The 23,930-nt window shown below is 39.3% G+C and overlaps 1 protein-coding gene across 4 annotated transcripts in view; it reads right to left on the bottom strand.

Moving 5' to 3' along the window:
- nlk2 (nemo-like kinase, type 2) overlaps nt 1-23,930 on the bottom strand; it is a 172,694-nt gene that overhangs the window by 34,058 nt on the left and 114,706 nt on the right. For 2 of the 4 annotated variants that reach the window (XR_010015909.1, XM_063031660.1), the window contains exons 7-8: nt 20,812-20,913; nt 20,489-20,563 (exon numbers count right to left, since the gene is read on the bottom strand). Coding sequence is in view for 3 of the 4 variants with exons in the window: in XM_063031660.1 (XP_062887730.1) it covers nt 20,489-20,563; nt 20,812-20,913 (177 nt within the window). In the remaining variant the exon portion in view is untranslated. The remainder of the gene's footprint in view (nt 1-20,488; nt 20,564-20,811; nt 20,914-23,930) is intronic. The other 2 variants (XM_063031662.1, XM_063031661.1) reach the window with 1 other exon arrangement.

Below are 23,930 nucleotides of genomic sequence, written 5' to 3'. Positions count from 1 at the left end.
GTGATAATAGAAGATGTGCAATGCAGGAATTCTGAAACGACAAGTTTCTCAGAGAAAAAGATGACTTGCTGCAAAAAATAGTCCATAAAGTGGTTTGTCATTTGTATCAAAACATTAATTACCTATACAAAGTCACAGAATTATGCAGTCACACAGTAAGAAAACAGGCCCTTTGTCTCACCATGTTTCTGCATTGTCAAGCACTCATTTATACCATCCTACACTAAAGTTGTTTTATTCTCCTCATTTTATCAAAGGCAAGAAATGCTACTTGATGCGCCAGGAACAACAATTAACCTATCGATTTGCGTGTCTTTTGGATGATAGGAAAAATTGAACTCCTGGTGGAAAGCCATATAAAGAACATAGGAAAACATACAAACCCCACAGGGACAATGCTAGAGGTCAAGATAAAATTTGAGTCACTCAAGCTTTGAGGCAGCAGTTCTACATGGTAGTGTAGTGGTTAGCGTAACCCTTCACAGGGTCAATTCTGCCGCTGTCTGTAAGGAGTTTATACATTCTTCCCATGACTGCAAGGGTTTCCTCTGGGTGCTCTGGTTTCCTCCCACGTTCCAAAGATCTACAGGTTCTGGGCATGCTACCTTGTATCCGGAAGGATGGTGACACTCGTGGGCTGCCCCCAGCATATCCTCAGACTGTGTCAGTCATTGAAGCAAAAGACACATTTATCTGTATGTTTCGATGTACATGTGACAAATAAATCTAAACTTCCAGTATTCACTGGTTATTCTACCCTATAATCAATTAAGTGCTCAAATCTTTCACAAGTTTTATTAATATTGGAAAATGCTGGCAATAAAAGCTGCAAATGAAAGTTTATCTCCTCACAATCAAATTTAAGTTCATTGTCATTCAACCGTATACACGTATACCACCAAACAATATTTCTCCAGACCAAGGTGCAAAACAAAGTAATATCACCACAAATAAACTCTCCTCGGGCCTTCAAAGACTAAGGTCTTGCTCCAAGTAAAACTGGAATTTGTTTTTAAACATAGTAAGAGAGTGGAAACCTGATGGGATGAGGACTAACCAATTAGGAGGGACAGATTACAGGGGTATAAATACCACTGGACTAGACTTACCAGGCATCATCCCTGAAGATGGCACAGTTTGTCATTGAAACATCGGTTATAATCACTACTTGTACCTAGCTTGAAGCCTGAGAAGAGTTTATTTATCATATATGCCGGGGAATCACTAGATCCTTTTTTGATATCACCACAAATACATTAACAAATAATGAGGCTCATTTATGTCACAAGTTAAAAAGTAAACTGTATAATGCTACTGGTGCTTCATGTGTGACGATACCTGGGTGGTGGCAGGGTGTTCAGTAGTCTCATGGCTTGGGGAAAGAAGCTGTTTCCCATCCTAATGCTACATCCAGCCAGGTGGTAAGGGGTCAAAGATATTGTGAAACGGTCGAGAAAGATCATTAACAATGCTAAGAGTCCTATGTGCAGAGTTGTCCTGATAAATATGTTGGATGGGTGGAAGAGACACCCTGCTAAAGAATAATGACCTTACCTTTAGAAATTGCCTTTAAAACTCTTAAAAGATACAAGTGATAACTAGATAACTGGACTATTGTTCAACCAAGAACAGATTAAATACTCTCCCACACGACCACTCACCAGTCCTCCATGACATCTATGGTGTTCCAGAACAACCAGCTTTGCATTCAAAGGTCTTCAAAGGTCTTCAAAGACCCACAGTAGTGTGAGTGACAGGACTGATACAGAAAGACAAACTAAGGATAAATTGAAAACCTTCAGGGCTAATTTACTAATAGAAGCAGTTCTCCACAGCTAAACAGGCCCTTATATGTATTTCCATGCTAAGGTTTAAGATCTATTAAAAAAACATTCAAGGTCTTCTGGGACAGATTTCCCAGTTACTGATTTAACCTAGCAGTTGGACTAAGTGGCCTATTTCATACAGACTTGTACACACAGATCTTTATTTAAACTACTCCAGCCTGCCAGCCTAGTCATCATATGGGAACCCAAGCATGGGAGAATGAACCCTGGGCACCCTCCCAAGACTATGGTCAACACACTCCTAGAAGACAGCGGCGCGGCTAATGTAGATGAACTGAACACACTGATGAGGGAGAGGGAGAAGTGGAGAGTCCATCATCATGCCCAACGCCGGCCCCCTAGGCCTGAGTCGACGTAGTAGTAGTAGTGTTTATTCAACAAACAATTTTTAGTAAAGATTCAAGCTATGAAAGCTGTCATAACAGCAGAATATCCTGATGCTGTAGAATGCTAACTACCTTGGTGCTATTTATGAAAACAATCATTGTCCAATAAACAGTTGTCTAAACTAACTTCCTTAATCTAGGATATTTTTTCAATAAAAATGAGATACAGAATAAATGGTTTCCACTCAGCAATAATCTTTTCTGCACATGTGAAATACTGTTCCATTTGCATTAAGCTCATCATACTCATTCCATTAGCACTACATTAGCCATCAATATATAAATTCACACAATTGTCTTTTAGTATTAAAATTAACAGTTGCTAAATCATATACATTACATTAATACAAACAAATGATCACAAGTTCAAAGTCCAAGTGACTTTGGGACCCACTCTTTTGAAAATATTTGCATTGTGGAAACTATGTTTTTCATACTTAAAACTGAATGAGAAAACTACATGCATGAATTCTTCAGAGGTAAAGATTGTTCTCTTATTAATTGTATGAGACAATGTATTTTATTTGTTCAATAGCCCTAACTGGCACTGCATATAAACAGGAAAGCTTGCAAAACAAACTTGACATGTGTTGATGAATTACTTGAGATTATAGCTCTTAATCGCTCTCAAAAGGAAAACCTTACCAACCCTTCATGAAAATAAAACTCTTAAATTCTCATCATCCTAGTACCTCCTTATGCTCTCAATTATACTGCCATTCTGTAATTCAGAGCTGGGATTAAACATGCATACACCACTATATGGCATCACCCAAACCAAACTGCTTCTAAAGGAAATAATATGGAAATAATTACAATGAATTACATTAATCAATACTCAAGTTAGCAATTAGCCATACAGCACTGAAACAGGCCCTTTGGCCCACTGATTATGTGCTGAGGGTCATACACCCAATTACACTAATCCCATTCTCCCCACATTCCCATCAACTCTCCTAGGTTCTTGTATTACTCCTGCGTCATTTACTTCTATATTACAGCTAGAACTGATTTAGTCCCAATTGTCCAATAAGGATGCACTGATACATTATTCTTGTAGCTTACATCACAAACTATATAATGAGCATTTATAAATAATTCAGTTGTAGAACATGTGTAATATCCTCCTTCAGAACATGTGGTTTCCAATGTGGTTGGAACTCTCACATGTCTTCAACTTTTTATCCATTCCCCCATTCAGTTAGCACAGATACAGAATTCCCTTGGTTGTCACCTTTCACCCTACCTGCCTTTGCATCCAGCACATCTTCTGTCAATTTAGCTAGCTTCAATTGGTTTCTACCACAAGTCAAATCTTCTCCTCCTTATTCCCTTCTGCAGAGGCCACTCAATTTAGTGACTCCCTGGTTTGCTCTTTGCTATCCATCCACCTCACCCCAACCCCTGGCATTTCCCTCTGCGATAGGAGGTACAACACCTGTCCCTACACTTCTTACCTCACCACAAGCTAATGAGCCAAAAAGTACTCAGGTGAAAGTCCTGAGGCTTGCTGAAGGGTTTTGGCCCGAAACATCAACTGTACTTCGATGCTGCCTGACCTGCTGAGTTCCTCCAGCATTTTATGTGTTTTTTTTTGTGTGCCATACTCTGCCAGAGCCTCGGCAACCACTTTTTTTTTCAAGTGGTTGTCTTGGAGGAAAGATTCTGAGAGTGGTCCCCCACGTCCTTCTCACAGCACAGTTGTGTTTTTCTTTTTACGAGGCCGAGTTGCGAGCTTGACACTCAACCGGCACGAATGGAAAGCGTGCATGGGAGCGGCCCGACTGGATTCAAACTCGGGAACCTTTGCTCCGGAGTCCTGCGCTGATGTCACTGCACCACCAGCCGGCATTGTGTGAGTTACTCAGATCAAAGATTCACATGCAACTCCTCCAACATTTACCTATTGCATTCAATGTTCTCAATATGGCCTCTTCTACACAAGTGAGACCAAGCACTTATGTTAGGTGACGAGAGATTCTGCAGATGCTGGAAATCTTGACAATTCACATTCAGGCTGAGATCCTTCATCAGGACTAGAAAAGACGGGAGCAGAAGCCAAAATAAGAAGGTGGGGGAGGAGGAAGGGTATGAACTGGCAAGTGATATTAGACCAAGTGAGGAGAAGGTGGGTGATTGGGGGAGTGGGGAGGGGGTGATGCAGTAAGAAGCTGGAAGGGGATAGGTGCAAGAGATAAAAGTTTGAAGGAGAAACCTAATAGGAGATACAGTGGACCACAGAATAATGGGAGAAGATGGCGGCATGACGACAGCACGCAATGCCATTTCGGCGATGATGTCTGTTATCTGTCAAGTAGGGGACCGTGCACAATCCTGATTTGATGGAGACAGACGTAAGAGTACAGCGGAACATCTGGAAAACTTCTGAAATGTCTGCTTTGCTACCGCTGCTACTGTGTGGTAATCAGAATCTCTGGAGCTGAAGGCCTCGAAATCCTTGGCTTTGCGTGTTTCAGCAGCCAGGGAGAGGTCGAAGGTGCTCGGGAGGCTGTATCGGAGAGGCTGCTCGGAAGCTCGAAGTTTTCGGACGGATGGACTCAGGGTCGGCTGGGGTTGGCTGCTCCCAAGGTATCGGCAAGTTGACAGTGCCTGGAGGTTTATGGCAGGGAGTTTCTCCCTTTTGCCGCCTGCTATCAGGGACTTGGGAGTCGATGGACTCGGGACTTTGAGTTTTTTTTTTACTGTGCCTATGGACTGTTCTTCATCAAATTATGCACTTCTGTAACTATATGTTATAATTATGTGGTTTTGTCAGTGTTAGTCTTTGGTCTGTCTTGTTTTCTGTGATATCACTCTGGAGAAACATTGCATCATTTCTTAATACATGTATGCATTTCTAAATGACAATAAAAGTGGACTGAGTGTTCTCATAATCTAAATCTAAAAGGGAAGATGGTGGGGAACCAAGGGAAGGTCATTTGGCTGGCCAAAAAGGGTTGAGAATGCCACCGAATGGGACACTGGGGGAAGGGGGGGGGGAAAAAAGGGGAAACAATTATCAGAATTTAGAGAAATCAATGTTCATGTAGTCAGGTTGGGGACTACTCAAACAGAATATAAGGTGCTGTTCTTCCAACCTGAGTAACCATTTTATGTGACTTCTACACTCTGCCCACAATGGCCACCCCATTCTCCTTGTTGCATGCCATTTCTAGTTTCCTTTTCATTCCCACATGCCAGTCTTCTGTCTTCTTCACTGTGGGTAGTGAAGTCAAATGTAAACTAGAAAAACAGTACCACATTTCTTTCTAGGTAGTTCACAGCCCAATGGTATCAATATTGAATTTTTCATCTTCCAATAACCTATACTCCTTGTACTCTTTTCTCTCCCTGTTTCCCCACCCACCCGAAGACGATTCCGTTCCACAGTCTATCATCTTCTGGTTCTCCTATCCCCTCCCCCAACTCATCGTTTGTCCTCATCCCTCGGTCATCTAATCCCACTTATCACTGCCCATACCAAATTCCAGCAGCCACAGCTTTTTATTTCTGCTTAATGCCTTCCAGAATGTCTCTATCATTCCTCCCCTACCAGTTCCATTTGCACCTCTTTTTCCTCTTTCTTTGTCTTTACTATCACCCACCAGCCATCTCCCAACTCCACCCCTCCTCTTTCCAGAATTATTTGCCTATCAGCTCCCGCCTCATCTGCTTCTATTTAGCACCTACCAGCCTCTGCACACCCCTTACTTCCACCCACACATATAAGCCATTTCCACTCTATACTGTACTGATAATAGTCCCAAGATCTGAAATGTTGACCATCTCTGCCTCCATAGTTGCTGCTCAACCTGCTCAGCTCTATGCTCCTGTAATAGCATAGACTAGAAACTTTGTCACATGGTGTGAGCAGAATTATCTGCAGCTTAATGTGAAAAAGACTAAGGAGCTGGTGGTAGACCTGAGGACAGCTAAGGTACCGGTGACCCCTGTTTCCATCCAGGGGGTTAGTGTGGACATGGTGGAGGATTACAAATACCTGGGGATACGAATTGACAATAAACTGGACTGGTCTAAGAACACTGAGGCTTTCTACAAGAAGGGTCAGAGAACATCTCTATTTCCCGAGGAGACTGAGGTCCTTTAACATCTGCCGGACGATGCTGAGGATGTTCTACGAGTCTGTGGTGGCCAGTGCTATCATGTTTGCTGTTGTGTGCTGGGGCAGCAGGCTGAGAGTAGCAGACACCAACAGAATCAACAAACTCATTCGTAAGGCCAGTGATGTCGTGAGGATGGAACTGAACTCTCTCACGGTGGTGTCTGAAAAGAGGATGTTGTCTAAGTTGCATGCCATCTTGGTCAATGTCTCCCATCCACTACGTAATGTACTGGGTGGGCACAGGAGTACATTCAGCCAGAGACTCATTCCCCCGAGATGCAGCACAGAGCGTCATAGGAAGTCATTCCTGCCTGTGGCCATCAAACTTTACAACTCCTCCCTTGGAGGGTCAGACACCCTGAGCTAATAGGCTGGTCCTGGTCTTATTTCATAATTTACTGGCAAATTTACATATTACTATTTAACTATTTATGGTTCTATTACTATTTATTATTTATGGTGCAACTGTAACGAAAACCAATTTCCCCGGGATCAATAAAGTATGACTATGACTAATTGCAACCTTGTGTCTCCTTTTATTCAGTGTTTGATAGCAAAATTTGCTGAGTCCAGGACTGCTGATTGCACTACTAATGAGAATAGAAGCAAATTCAAAATGAATATAGATTTGCTGCTGCCAGGGGCTTGGAAAACAATACATGCAATCAACTACAAAGACCTGAGAACATAACCAAGTCCTCTGATCTTGCTGGTTTTGGGTAAATCATGCCAAGTTCACTTTTGGATCATAAACAGTTTAGAACCTGTGTCTTTTATAATAAATCTCTTAAACAGAAATAAAGCATCTTTAAATACTCATGCATCATTAAAATATGCAGAAAGGTTCTTAGTTTTAAAAGTTCCTCCCCGTGAACAGTGAAAGCCTAGAACAGTGAAAGCCTAGACTACTGCTGAATCTACATGCTCCAATTTAAGGTACAAGCAATTAAGCTGGATTTATTGAACAAACTTAAATTCCAACCTCAAGAATTAAGATCTGTGCAATTGTTAAATAATGAAATTATAGAGATGAAGGCTCATGGCCCAAAATGTCAGTGCATCTTGTGCATTTTCAATCTGGATTTTCAATATCTGCAGAATCTCTTGTGCATTATAGAGATGCAACATAATCACAATCCCATCCTATAATCACAGTGTCTTGTGATGTCATGGTTCAAGAGGCATCATGATTTTACAAACTTTGATTATAAATCTAAAATAACCTTATTCCACATGATATTGGATTTTCAAACAAAAAGGAAGTGCCAGACTATTTTTTCATTTGTATTCCCTTAAGTGCAGTCACTATTGAATACATTGAGGCAATCACTTGCAGTGACTGTGAATGCAAATATTTTTTCAACAGACAAGGCTCAAACCACTACAGGGGGCTGGGTGTATGTGGCACTGAGTTATGAGTAGTTACTACATCTCTTTGTAGCAAGTTGTTGACAAGCTTATGATTCAGTGTATTTCTGTTCTAATTAGTTCATGTATTTTCTACATTTTATTTAAAAATCATAAGCATGATTTTTATTTCAGAAACAAACATCCAATTCATCTGAAATTTAAGATGCTATCTTCTCCTTCTTGTTCATGTTCTCATTCCTTGCTGCAACTTCAGTATTTCTATTCAAACATTAGGCTGATAGTACACAATTGTTTAATGCATTGCTTCAAACTTATCAAGTGTGCCTCAAGATACTACAGATTCAACACATTAGATCATCTTTTTTCCTCATACAGATACATTTCCCATCACTGCTGGGTAAAGATTTTAAAGATCAAAAGAAATCCAAAACCTAATTCATAGCTTCCAGCCCTTGTACAATATTGATTTGAAGTTGTGCTGTTCTTCCTTTTATATTAGTGATGCTCTAAGGCTTAGATGAATTTAGATAGTGGCTGCAAGAACACTCATTACTAAATCAAACATGATTTTGCATAGCTGAGACAAAATTGAAATCTCAAAAGCAATATATAATCACACAGCTTGCATCTATCCAGTACAATGAAGAATGTAACCTTATACTTGACAGTGCCAGATATGCACCAGCATTTCTCTATAGTTAATTGTAGTAAAATTTAAAAATTAACAGAAGTGTTGTACATACTGAACTATCACTACAAAACAAACATCTTAAATCAGGACTAGTAAAGGGACTCGACCCAAACCTTGACTGTTTATTCATTTCCGTAGAGGCTGCCTGACTTGCTGAGTTCCTCCAGCATTTTGTGTATGTACTCTGGATTTCCAGCATCTTCCAGAATCTCTTGTTTTCATCTTTTCCCCTCCCATGTTTAGAAATGAACATTTAAAACTACCAAAAACTAAATAAATACTCTCCAGAAAGTTTGGACTATATATGCTAATATCCAAATATTCCTTGTAAATAAATCCTAACTTTTATTCTCATATAACAGTGGTGGTATGTTGAGACTGATCTATACTTTTATACTTTATACTTTATTATTGCCAAACAATTGATACCAGACGTACAATTATCATAGCGATATTTGATTCTGCGATATTTGCGATATCTGAGAACAACATCAATGGTTGCCAGTTTTTAAGACCATTTTGTTTCTTCCAACTGGCCTAGCAAAGGGTGTGATCTATCCTAGTATGAGATGGCAGCACCCTCAGAAGGGTCTTATAACTAGTGAGGCACTGCTTCCAGCTCTACTGGCTATCAAAGCAATTTCTGAAATTTAACGTTTGTAAATATAGTTTGCTATTCAAACATTCAAAGACACTTGGGAACTCTTAAAAACAAAATTTAAAATTAAAACACTACACATTTAAAATAGTTACAGTACATACATATAAAGTCAGTTTTCTCGGTCGACATTTCTTTCGTTTGATTTCAATAAAGCAGCTGAAACTGCTAGGCTCTGCACAGATTGCCAGCCTGAGAGTTAGGAAGTTTATTGCCCCTTTGGAAGCACTTTTTATGGAGTTCACTGACACAGCACAGCACTACCATCACTAGCTTGAGGACTGGCACCAGGGAGGAGAACTGCCCCATTATGTGCACATCAATATTGTTGGCACAAAAGCAGATTCTCCAAAGGGCATCAAAAATTAAATCACAGATCTGGAAGTACTAATTTTGCTAAAATATAATAGGCTTGTGTAGAGGTTAGATGATGACCTTCATAAAAGTGGCTAATGCACTGCAGAAAAGTGACACCACTCTACACTTTGCAGCCAAAACATGAAGTACAGTATAACTTGTTATGTCACAACTTTTATTCAAGGTTAACAGCAAATACAGGAAATTGACACAGTTTTACAGAGAACACTAACTACAGTTTTACAGTGAAAACAATCAACAATGGTACAATCTACTTTCATACCAATAATGAATAAGGTACCAATTCTGCAAATTACATGTAATTTTCAATCTAAACTGGCACTTCAGCATCAGACTTTAATTCTGCTATTAATTCTTGGGAGCGAACCTTGTCAATTCATTTCTGAAGGCCAGGATGTGCAATTTCAATCCATTTCATTTGCCAAGTCCACCCTGATTTTCTACAAAATTGCTCCATAGGCTTAACATTTCATAATCTTAAATTACTTAAATAAAATTCCCTGTTTACTGCATACTAAATAACAATGAAAATAATAAAATATGTCACACTGAATTGAAAGGAACTGACTTTATTACTTTCATCTTTCATATACACGAGTTAAAATCTTTACATTAGATCTCCGTCTATATATGCAATGTGCAATTATAGCAATTTATAATAAATATTATGAACAGCAGGATAGTCAAGATAACATAGAAATACATTTGCGTCAGCATGAATTAAGCAGTCTGATGGCCTGGTGGAAGAAGCTGTCCTGGAGCCTGTTGGTCCTGGCTTTTATGCTGCAGTCTCATTTCCCAGATGGGAGCAGCTGGAACAGTTTGTGGGTGGGGTGACTCGGGTCTCCAATGAATCCTTCGGGCCCCTTCTACACACCTGTCTTTGTAAATGTCTTGAATAGTGGGAAGTTCACATCTAGAGAAGCGCTGGGCTGTCCACACCATTCTCTGCAGAGCCCTGTGATCGAGGGAAGTACAGTTCCCATACCGGGCAGTGATGCAGCCAGTCAGGATGCTCCCAATTGTGCCCCTATAACGTTCTTAGAATTTGGCGGGGGGGGGGGCATACCAGACTTCTTCAACCATCTGAGGTGAAAGAGGCACCACTGTGCCTTTTTCACCACACAGCCAGTATGTACAGACCACATGAGATCCTCGGCAATGTTTATGCCAAGGAACTTAAAGCTGTTCACCCAGATCCATTGATGTCTATAGGGGTTAGCCTGTCTCCATTCCTCCTGTAGTCCACAACCAGCTCCTTTGTTTTTGTGACATTGAAGGAGTTGTTTCCTTGACACCACTGTCTCAGGGTGATGATTTCCTCTCTGTAGATTGCCTCATTATTTATTTGAGATTAGGCCAATCAGTATAGTGTCATCAGTAAATTTAATTAGCAGATTGGAGCTGTGGGTGGTGACACAGTCATGGGTACACAGAGAGTGAAGGAAGGGGCTTAGTACCTAGCCCCGAGGAGCTCCTGTGTTGAGGGTCAGAGGGGCGGAAGCCCACTCTTACCACCTGCTGGCAATCTGACAGGAAGTCCAGGATCCAGCTACACAAGGCAGGGTGAAGGCCAAGGGCTCTGAGCTTCTTGTCGAGCCTGGAGGGAATTATGGTGTTGAACGCTGAACTGTAGTCCAACAACAGCATTCTCACACAAGCATCCCTCTTCTCCAGATGTGTAAGGACTCTGTGTAGAGCTGTGTCTATTGCATCGTCTGTCGATTGGTTGTGTCAGTAGGTGAACTGTAGCGGTCCAGTGTGGGTGGTATCATGCTGCAGATGTAGTCCTTGACCACCTCTCAAAGCATTTGCTTATTATTGAGGTGAGTTCGACAGAACGCCAGTTGTTCAGACATGTTACCTTGGTTTTTTTAGGAACAGGGACAGAGGTAGATGTTTTGAAGCAGGTGGGCACTCTACACTGGGAGAGGGAGAGATTAAAAATGTCTGTAAACACACCTGCCAGTTGTGCCACACACATCCTGAGTACTCACTGCAAACAAGTGTTCCCAATTTTTTTTAATGCCTCGGACCAGTATCATTAAGCAAGGGGTCCATGGACTCAAGGTTGGGACCCCTGACTGCAAAGAATGTCTAACAGCACTGATTTCTAAGAATCCAAGAATGGCTAAGAATGGCTTTCCACAACTACGTGTCCAAAATTACCTCACCAAAAGTTTTCTAACTATCAATATCATATCAGCCACAATGTGAAATATAATAAAGCACTTATTTTCTGTTTGTAATCTGGAAAATCAAATTATTCCTGGATAAGTTCAAATGGTTAAATTAAATGAAGCCATGAAACTTCATGGTGAGCCCAACCAGCAGTAGAGTATGACAACACCAATTAAAGTTCAGAACTAAATGTTAAAATCCTTTGCATGATAATGCTGGAAAATTACACTGTGGAGATGTTAAAAAAAACCAAAAGAATTTAACACAAAATCTGCTATTTCGTATAAAAGGAGAGCCCCATAAAAAATAGGATAAGTGATTCAGCACAACTAAGATTTTCGAATGCTACTTACTGAAACCTACCTGCATAAATATAGCTAATTTTTTTGACATGCTGTTAAAAGCCCAGGATAATCCTTGGATAATGAGTAAATGGCATTAGCCGGTACTTGTCAGTTGCAGAGGTCACAGGGTAATTAAGACTGAAGCTCTAAGACAGGAGAAAAACAAACTGGAACTTGTTTTGATGAACAAAAGTTTGCCAGCTTAGGCAGAAATACAGCCAAAACAAAGATGAGGATTCTGCTGCAAATAGACAAAACTGTACCAAGACACTGAACAATTCTTAAACTCAATGGCTATATAACAGTAGATTACACACCACCTAACTCAATACGGTGGAAAGAAAGCTATTTCTGGATCAGAATGTTACATGCTTGCTACAGTTCAAAAATATTACAACAGCACAGTACATTAAGTTATTGAAGTATTTAGTATCATAGTCATAGAACACTGTAGCACAGAAACAGGCCCATCAGCCCATCTAGTCCATGCCAAACTATTATTCTGCCTAGTCCCATCAATCTGCACCCAGATCATAACCCTCCAGACCCCTCCCATCCATGAATGAACCCAAATTTCTCAGAAATGTACCATATTAAGTAGCTTTAATTACAAGTGCCAAATCTTAAAATTCATAGTTCAATATTTTCCTGAGAGCATGTTTCCAATTCAACTCAGAAACACCATCATGCTTCAGAGCACGGCAATCTTATTAAACATGCACCCTGTATTTTAGTGGAGCTAAGTGATGGGACTTGGGTTCTGACACCACTTAACTACAGATATTCATAAGACCATAAGATATAGGAGCAGAAGAAGGCCATTCGGCTCATTGAGCATGGGCTGATCCAACTCTTCCAGTCAACCCCACTCCCCTGCCTTCTCCCGATACCCTTTGATGTCTTGGCTAATCAAGAACCTATCAATCTCTGCCTTAAATGCACCCAATGACTTGTCCTCCACAGCCACTCGTGGCAACAATTTCCACAGATCTGCCACCCTCTGACTAAAGTAATTTCTCCGCGTCTCTGTTCTAAATGGATGTCCTTCAATCCTGAAGTTGTGCCCTCTTGTCCTAGACTCCCCTACCATGGGAAATAACTTTGCCATATCTAATCTGCACAGGTCTTTTAACATTCTATGTTTCTATGAGATCCCCTCTCAGTCTCCTGAATTCCAGGGAATACAGCCCAAGAGCTGCCAGATGTTCCTCATATGGTAACCATTTCATTCCTGGAATCATTCTCGTGAATCTTCTCTGAACCCTTTCCAATGTCAGTATATCCTTTCTAAAATAAGGAGCCCGAAACTGCACACAATACTGCAAGCGTGGACTCACGAGTGTCTTATAAAGCCTCAACATCACATCCCTGCTCTTATATTCTATACCTCTAGAAATGAATGCCAACATTGCATTCACCTTCTTCACCACTGACTCAACCTGGAGGTTAACCTTTATGAGTATCCTGCACAAGGACTCTCAAGTCCCTTTGCATCTCTGCATTTTTAATTCTCTCCCCATCTAAATAATAGTCTGCCCGTTTATTTCTTCCACCAAAGTGCATGACCATACACTTTCCAACATTGTATTTCATTTGTCACTTCTTTGCCCATTCCCCTAAACTAACCAAGTCTCTCTGCAGGCTCTCTGTTTCCTCAACACTACTCGCTCTTCCACCTATCTTTGTATCATCGGCAATTTTAGCCACAAGTCCATTAATCCCATAGTCCAAATCACTGACATACATCGTAAAAAGCAGCAGTCCCAACATCAACTCCTGTAGAACTCCACTGGTAACCGGCAGCCAGCCAGAATAGGATCTCTTTATTCCCACTCTCTGTTTTCTGCCAATCAGCTAATGTTCCACCCGAGGTATTCAAATTGAGGTACAAGGAAAGTACAAAGCTGCAACATTGTTATCAATCTGACGAATAAACATTCAATTGTATAACTGTTCAAAAATTTGTTCCATTCTCCTTTCTATGTTCCTACACTTGCAGAATCCAACACAATGGAACAGACAATTACATTTGTTTGCTGGCACATCAGATAAATGATTATTTTATGCATTGGGTGCTGAACGTGTGAAGCCCACCTACTCCCACTCTCTGGCTTCTCTAGCTAAGCCAACATTGAATCCAGCTGCTTCATCCTGAATGCCAAGTGATTCAACCTCCTGGATCAGCCTCTTATCCTTTGTCAAAGGCCTTGATGAAATCCATGTAGACAACATCTACCACCTTCCCTTCAACTTCCTTGGTAACCTCCTCGAAAAACTCGAAGATCGGTTAGATATGATCTGGCACACACAAAGCTAATGTAGACTATCAGGCCCTATTTATCCAAATACTTCTATATCCTGTCCCTTGTAAAACCTTCCATTAATTTACTCACTACTGGTGACAGGATCAACAGCCTATTACTTCCAGGCTTATTCTGAAGAGATTTTCTGAAATAATGTAACATTAGTATCCTCTAGTCCTCTGGGACCTTACCTATGGTTAAGGACACTTTAAGTATCTCCAACAGGGCTCCTACAATTTTTGCATTAGCTTCCAACAAAGTCTGAGGGGGCATCTCATCAGGCCCTGACACCCTAGTTTATCCACCCTAATTCACCTCAAAACAGCAAGCATATTCTCTTCCGTAACGTGGATATTGTCCATGACCTTATTCTTTTTCCACAGTTCTACAGACTGTCTCCCGAGTAAATATAGATACAAATAATTTATTTAAGATCTATCCCACCTCATTCAGCTCCATGCATAGATAACCATGCTGTCCTTCAAGAGGAACAATTTTGTCCCTCGCCATCTTTTTGATCTTAATAGAGCTATAGAAGCTTTAGGAATCTTTCACCTTGTCTGTCAGAGCAACCTCATGTTCTTTTATCCCTCGTGATTCTCTCAAGTGTTCTTTTGCATTCCTTATACTTCTCAAGAGCCTCATTTGATCCTAACTGCCTATACCTGATGTGCACTTTTTTTTATTACCAGGGCTTCAATATCCCTTGAAAACCATGATTACCTAACCTTGTTAACTTTGCCTTTTATTTTTAATCTTAACCCAAAGACCAGTTCAAATTTTTATCATAATTATCTTGAAACTAATAGAATTATAATCAAAAGTCTTCCCCTAAACTCATTTCTGTCACCTGTCCAGTCTCATTCTCTAAGATGAGATCCAGTATCACACTCTTGTTTGGACCTCTGCATATTGATTAAGGAAACATTCCTGAACACATTTAACAAACTCTATCCTACACAGCCCTTTACCAGTATAGGAGTCTCAGTCAATATGTGGAAAATTAAAATCATTTACCATCACAGCCTATTTCCAGCAACTGTCTGGTATCGCTCTATAAATTTGCTCCTTTAAATCCTGCAGACTATTGGAAGGTCTATAATATAATCTCAATAATGTGGTCATCACTTTCTTATTCTTCAACTCCATCTAAATTGCCGTGGTAGATGAACCCTGTAGCATGTCCTGCTATGAGATTTTCATTGAGTAATGCCACTCCTGCCCCAAAGTCTAAAATAAGTTGCCGGTACTGACCCTCCTGCAACCAGGTGTCACTAATGGCTACAAAATTATAATTCCATGCTGATCCATGATCTAAGTTCATCTGTGTTACGTACAATATTCTTCGAATTGAAATTGGCCCAACTCAGAACACTAGTCCCACCAAGCTCACCTTTTGCTTGTAGTCTTTAACATCTACTTTCCCCACAGCCACTCGTGCTACCCTGGCAATCTGGTTCTCAAACAAATCTAGTTTGAGACCACAGTTAGTGTGGATCAATAATAATATCTCTTCCTTGCTGCCAGTTGCAGGTGCACCTCAAGGATACCACTATCTCAGCACCACTGCTCTTCCCTCTTAACTCTCATAACCGTGGCTAGGCATAGCTCAACTGTTGTTGGCAAAAGATGATGAGGAGGCATACAGGAGTGAGATTAATTGACTAATTGAGTGGTGTTGCAACAACAACCTCATACTCACATCAATAAGACCAAGGAATTGATGGGACTTCAGGAAGGGGAAGTTGGGAGAACACACAACATTCCTGATTGAGGGTTCCGCAGTGTAAAGGATGAGCAGCTTCAAGTTCTTGGGCATCAACATCTCAGATAATCTATCCTGGGCTCAACACATTAATGCAATCACAGAAAAAGGCATGTCAGATGCTCCACCCCATTTGGTATGTCAAAGATCAAATTTCTAAAGGTGTACCGTGGAAAGTATTCTGACTGGTTGTATCATAGCCTAGTATGAAGCTTCAATGCACAGGTTCACAAGAGGCTACAGAGGGTTGTCCATGCAGCAAGTTCCATCATGGGCACAACCCTCCCCACCATCAAGGACATTAAGAGGTGGTGCCTCAAGGACACGGCATCCATCATTAGAGACCCTTACCATAAGGAACATATCCTCTTCATATAACTACCATCAGAGAAGAGATATAGGAGCTTTAAGATCTATACTCAATGTTTTATGAACAGTTTCTTCCCCCACTATCAGATTTCTGAATAGTCATAGTCATACTTTATTGATCCCGGGGGAAATTGGTTTTTGTTACGGTTGCACCATAAATAATTAAATAGTAATAAAACCATAAATAGTTAAATAGTATTATGCAAATTATGCCAGGAAATAAGTCCAGGACCAGCCTATTGGCTCAGGGTGTCTGACCCTCCAAGGGAGGAGTTGTAAAGTTTGATGGATCCATGAAAACTATGGATGTGGAGGTACAATAGTCAATTCAGCAAAATATTTAAGTTCATTTTTCTCATATTTTCCTACAACTTCGTTCCTTTATATTTTCATTTGGTCCTTCTGTTTATTAAACCTATCGAAAAAAATCACAAGCCTTTAATGAGAGGGGCAAGTTTCAAACATTTAAGTCATAACAATCATAATGTTGTCATCAGAAGCTCCAAATGAAGTCATTTCCTACATGAGGCAAAAAAATTACAAGTTTCACTTTATTCCTTATAGCTATAATTAAAATGCAAAATAAAAATGGACACTAATGAATATTAAAATTAATTCTTTACTGATTAAATACCAATTTCTTAAACCACTTGATAAAATTTTAGAAAGCAGATACTTCATTTTTTGAAGCACTTGTAATAAAACCTTTGCCATTCAAGAGCAGTTCCATGAAATTGGTAACTTTGAAATTAGATGAGATGAATTTGTAAACCAACAATTCATGCCACCTCTTTGCAATTGTACTTATGTGCAGACAGTAGTATACCACACAATAAATATGCAACCAACTGCTGAGATATGTTCTGGCAGGCAGAATTAATTTGTTAAGCAGCTGAATGAAAATATCTATATAGTAACCTTGAAGTTGCTCAGGCACTAAAGGAACAGGGCAGCCAAAAATCAATGACTTTCTATGTCCCTTCAGGAACAATGTTTCATCAAGCTTCAGATTAGCAAATAGCTATGCAGATATTTTAAACTTTTGCAGAGAAGGCACATTTAAAGTCAAAATGCACTTTGGAAAGAGTACTGCCTATAACACTTCAAATGCAATTGACGACATCTCCAGTGTTCTTTGGCGATCCAGAAAAGCACAAAATAGCTGCTGAAAGAACTCAGCAAATCAAGCAGCATCAATGGAGGGAAATCCATTTTCCTCCACAGGCTGCCTAACTCATTGAGTTCCTCCAGCAGCTTGCTATTACCCTATATTCTAGCATTTGCAGTCTCTCATCTTCCCTCTGGAGAACCTTATACTGTATTAGTGTTTTTTTGTTATGCCACTTTTGAGAAACAATTCTGCACATTTTAATACATCATTATACAAAATAAACTAATGGAGACTTGTCCAACTTGCTCATTCATTTATATACTGCTTTAGTCTATTTTAAGATATCCCAATATCCATTACTATGTCTAGAATATGGAGTGCTTTTCTAAAGATAGTCTGCATCTCACAATGACATATACAAATACATAAAAGTCAGTCTAGTGACCTTCAATGGCAATATAAATCAAGATAAATTGGGAACTGCAAAATATTAGACAATTATGGGCTTCATTTGATCATTGCTCCCTTTCTAGTCATGATCAATAAAGATTTTTGAGAAGGTTAAGGAAATGATTAACCAATTTTAAGGAGATAAAACAAAAGAAAGAATGGTCTTAAAAGAAGCATTTAAAGTCTTTCCAAAGAACAATATTCAAATAAACATGATCCACATTAAGTAAAACTTCCCACAGTTTAATTCTGTAATTTGAAAACATCTCAGAAAATGGCAGATAATTGACTATTATTGCAAGACATGAATTAATAAAATCAAACCAAGCATTCACTAGTCATTTGAAAAACAACCGAAATTTCCTTCAGAATTAATAATGTCCTTTATTCAAGTTTATTGGTAAAGTTGATTTAAGAGCATAAGGCATAGGAGCAGAATTAGGTCAATTGGCCCATCGAGTCTGCTGCACCATTCCAGTTTGGATTATTTATAATCCCTCTCAACCACATTCTCCTGCCTTCTCCCTGTAACCTTTGTTGCCTAACTAATCAAGAACCTATAAACTTCCACTTTAAATATACCCAATGACTTGGCCTCCATAGCTGTCTGTGGCAATGAATTCTGCAGATTCACTACCTGCTGGCTAAAGATGTTTCTCATCAGTTCTAAAAGCAGGGGTGTCCTTGCATTCCAAGGCTGTGACCTCTGGTACTACACTCACCCACTATAGGAAACATTTTCTCCATATCCACTCACAAACAAGAGAAAATCTGCAGATGCTGGAAATTCAACCAACACATACAAAATGCTGGAGCAACTCAGCAGGTCAGGCAGCATCTTTGGAAAAGAGTACAGTCAACATTTTGGGCCAAGACCCTTCATCAGGACTGCAGAAAAAAAGATGAGAGTAAGAGGTGGGAGGAGGGGTGAAGTAAAGAGCTGGAAAGTTGATTGGTGAAATAGATACAGGGCTGGAGAAGGGGGAACCTGATAGGAGAAGACAGAAAGTCATGGAAGAAAGGAAAAGGGGAGGAGAGCCAGAGGGAGGTGATAGGCAAGTAAGATAAGGAGAGAGGGAAATGGGAATGGAAAATGGTGAGGTGGGGGAGGCTTTACTGGAAGTTTGAGAAATCAATGTTTATGCCATCAGGTTGGAGGCTACACAGACAGAATACAAGGTGTTGCTCCCCCACACTGAGTGTGGCCTCATCGCGACAGTAAAGGAGGCTATAGAGTGACATGTTGTCCACTGTCTCGGTCTTTCAACATTCAATAGGTTTTAATTAGATTCCCCCTACTGCCTTTCTTCTAAACTCCAATGAGTACTGGCTCAGAGCCATTAATCACTCCTTATCAATTAATCCTTTCATTCCCCAGATGACTCTCGTGAACCTTCCCTGGACCCTCACCAATGCCAGCGCATCTTTTCTTAGGTTAGGGCTCAAAACTACTACAATACTCCAAGTATGGTCTGACCAATGTCTTGAAGCCTATTATATTTTTCTACATTTATATTATCTAAAATTTGCTTGCTAAAAGCTCCCATAAAATTTCAAATAGATTTTGTTTCAATCAGTGACACTGTGCAAGTATGTATATTATTGAACAAAGGCAAACTGTGCTGCAGTGGCCTAGATTTTGCAATAAAGATCTGGCTTAGGTAAACTGGACAGCAATTTTTTAGAATCCAAATATGCACAGCTAAATACAAAAGTTAGAAAATTGCTGCCCCAGATTTCCTGTTGTTTTAGAAGCTGAGCTAAAATTGGTCATCGAGAAATCTGGCAATAAAATGCATAAATTTATTCACCAGATAGCCATTAAACACAACAGAAACAGTTAAGACTTCTTCATTCAAGTGCATAATTTTTTAAAAAATATTTAGGCTTAGATTACTATCAAACTGTCTCTGGTGCCAAAAATCAACTCAAATGTAGAAGCTCATTTCTTCAAAACAGCTTGGAGGTTTTTAAGAGAAATTTTTTTTCTTTGTCACATTCCTCCAGCCCACTTTTATTCTTCATTTTGCTTTCTGCATTGAATATGGAGTAAACGATTATTCACACTCACTGATTCACATATTTCCATTGTAAGGTTTCCTCAAGAAACCTTTTGCTTCCTATTTTTAATAATATCACTGATCTGGATTAAAGGGAATAGTACTGTTTTGACTTTGTACTTACCACAGCTTCTAGGGTGAAACCCCATAAAACATCTATGGGCAAGGTAAAGTGTAATGAGCAAAGAACAAACTTCTGGAGGAACTCAGCAGGTCAGGCAGCATCTGTGAAGGCAAAGGGATGATATTTCAGGTCGCAGGGTCTTGACCCTAAATGTTAACCATCTCTCTGCCTCCATAGATCCTGCCTGGCCCATTGATTTTCTCCAGTTTGTTTTTTGTTCCAAATTCCAATATCTGCAGTCTCCTGTTTTCATTTTATTACTCTATTGTAGAGTGCAATAATTCGATAGTGATCCTGACAAATACAAAATCTGCACTGGACATTTACCTTAATTGTTAAGTAACCTATTGGCACATCTTCACTCCCAGATAATTTGACTTCTTGAATGAGATCCTGCAGGAACTATTAATGATTTAGGAATTCATATGTACAGGTAGGAATAAAGGAGGAAATTGATATTTTAAAGTAATATTGTAGTTATAAACAGATATTTCAACAGATTTCCAAAGTATGATCCTTTACAGAAATATAATTTGGCAAAACACCAAAAAATTGTTTACATATTCAACTCAAACATCATGATTACTCTTTTGATCAGAAAATGCCGTTACAGGCAAAAACTTGTTAGAAAATCTAAGATAAAATCTTACCTGTTTATGAGGACCCCTGAGTATGTGAGCCTTGGCACCCTCACAAGCTGTTCGCATGGCTTCTAATGATGGAGTTCCCAATAGATCTGTGATTAAGTCCAACTGCCATTAGATAAATAATTCATTGTTTAGGTTAATCAAACTATTTGAAAATTTTCCATTGTTAAAATAAATTATGACAAAAATCACACATCAATTCATTATAGCAAAGTGATTTTTTTAATGCAGCAATTCACTTTAAAATTTTGATTGAGCAGAAAATAATTCATTTGCACTTAAGCTGAATTAAAATTATAGGCAATATCTAAACTATGAAAAATCACAACCATGGCATTTTTATTTTAAAATTGCAATGATTTTAAATGAGCTTTATGAATTTGCAATCAAAACCAAGAACGTTGCTTCTTGCATATCAGTGATCTTATTGCTAACAAAGGGTGATTTCAAACAGGGCCCTGAAAGGTATTCTCAATATTAAGAAAAAGAGAACATATAGAATGGAGAGCTTTTGGAAAAAGGATTGAATTGTATTTTGTTCCATGCTACAAAATCTAGAAGATGAACCAAGGAATGTGATTTATTTTCAGTTGTTGAAAAAGAAATCAGATTGCAAATTGATCTACTATGGTTTTGTATATTTTTTCCTAAATAAATTTGGTCCAATCACCCATGCCAGATGATTACAGCAAATACTTAACTCTGGTAGAATACACAATAATTGGATAGGTACATAAAATACTACACATATAAATATTTGCCTTATTACAGATATTATTTTATAGGAGCACATTATTCAATAGTAAAGACATTTTTTAAACTACCACCAAATTTCGTTAATACAGTGCCTATAAAAAAAGTATTCAACCCCCTTGGAAGTTTTCTTGTTTATTGTTTTACAACATTCAATCACAGTAAATTTAATTTGGCTTTTTTGACACTGATCAACAGAAAAAGACTTTTTCGTGTCAAAGTGAAAACAGATCTCTACAAATATAAAACAAAATAATTGATTGCATAAGTATTTACCCCCCTTTAAACTGACACACTAAATCATCACTGGTGCAGCCAATTAGTTTTAAAAGTCACGATTAGTTAAATGGAGATGGTCTGTGTGCAGTCAAGGTGTTTCAATGATTGTAGTAAAAGTACACCTGCATCTGGAAGGTCCAACTGCTGGTGAGTCAATATCCTGCAAAAACTACACCATAAAGTCAAAAGAACATTCCAAACAACTCTTTGAAAAGTATATTGAAAAGGACAAGTCAGGAGATGGATACAAGAAAATTTCCAAGTCAATGAATATCCCTTAGAGGACAGTTAATCATCAAGAAATGGAAAGAATATGGCCTATCCGTAAAATCTGCCTAGGGCAGGCCGTGCTCAAAACCCGAGTGACTGTGCAAGAAGGGGATAGTGAGGGAGGCCACCAAGAAACCTATGACAACTCTAGAGGAGTTAGAAGCTTCGGTGGCTGAGATGGGAGAGACTACACATACAACAACTGTTGCCCAGGTGCTTCATCAGTCGCAGCTTTATGGGAGAGTGGCAAAAAGAAAACCACTGTTGAAAAGAACTCTCATGAAATATCTGCTAGAATTTGCCAGAAGGCATGTGGGAGACTCTGAAGTCAATTGGAAAAAGGTTCAATGATCTGATGAAACCAAAATTGAGCTTTTTGGCCATCAGACTAAACGCTATGTTTGGCATAAGCTAAACACCACACATCAACATAAACACACCGTCCCTACTGTGAAGCATGGTGGTGGCTGCATCATGCTGTGGAAATGCTTCACTGCAACAGGCCCTGGAAGGCTTGTGAAGCCAGAGGGTAATATGAATGCAGCAAAATACAGGGAAATCCTGGAGGAGAACCTGACGAAGTCTGCTAGAGAACTGGAACTTGGGAGATTTGTTTTTCAGCAAGACAATGACCCCAAGCATAAAGCCAAAGTTACATATGAATGGCTTAAAAAACAACAAAGTTAGTGTTCCGGAGTGGCCAAGTCAGAGTTCAGACCTGACTTCAGAATTTGAGGCTGGACTTGAAAAGGTTTGTTCACTCATGATCCCCATGCAAGATGACAGAGCTTGAACAGTTTTGTAAAGAAGAATGGAGAAAACTTGCAGTGTACAGGTGGACAAAGCTGATAGAGACTGATCCACACAGACTCAGAGCTACTAAATACTGATTTGAAGGGGATGAGTAATTATGCAATCAATTTTTGTGTTTAATAATTGTGGTAAATTTAGACCAATTTGTTTTCACTTTGACATGAGTCTTTTCTGTAAATCAAAGTCAAAAACTACAAATTAAATCCACCGATTCAATGTTGTAAAAAACATGAAAACTTTCGGGGGGGGGGTGAATACTTTTTATAAACACTGTTTATTTAGATATATCTAGATCTTACATGACTTTTTTTTGCAGAAATTGTTTTGCAGAAATCCTGATTTAAATACTTAAACCATTGCATCCTCAGTTAGCCTTGATACTATAAATGTTAATGATTTACAATTAATTTCATTTCCCCATTTTCCAACAAAAAAATTAAGGCAACCTACAAATCCAGTGTCATTTTATACATCACTGCCTTAATTTTTCTAAAACTGGATTTGTAAAAACAAAAACTTTTAATTCTGCCCTGAGGCAGCACTTAATAAATATTAAGCAAAAACTAAAATTGGCTGATTTGGCAAATAATTTGGTTATGGTGGTGGAACAATATTTAAGACTTCCTTGCAATCTCTGGATAATGTCTTTGACCCAAAGTAGGAGTGAGAAACCAGAAGTGACAGTAGAGTGGAATGCTGGTAGGGAAGAGTAGCCCTGGGAGTCTTGCACACTGACTCCAGAATGTCACACAGAATAAAGTCAAGCATCAGTAAGAAAATATCTTACTAGATACAACAGATATTTCTGCTCTGCCGTTAGCCATCTTTCAGAGTGCAAGAACCACCTGAAGGCAACATGGTACATCTAGGTGAATGTGGAGGTCTTTAGAGTTCTGGATTAGCAGTAGCATTTCTTAGGAAGGTGGAACTTGAACAAGCAGGACAGCTGTTCCTGAATTGGAAAAGATCCACATGTGAGCTACAAGACACATGGGAGGAAGAGAAGG

Source organism: Mobula hypostoma, chromosome 23 (genome assembly GCF_963921235.1).
Source record: "Mobula hypostoma chromosome 23, sMobHyp1.1, whole genome shotgun sequence".
NCBI classification, from domain to species: domain Eukaryota; kingdom Metazoa; phylum Chordata; class Chondrichthyes; order Myliobatiformes; family Myliobatidae; genus Mobula; species Mobula hypostoma.
The sequence above is the reverse complement of the archived record's forward strand: the minus strand, read 5'-3'. Positions and strand labels throughout refer to the sequence as shown.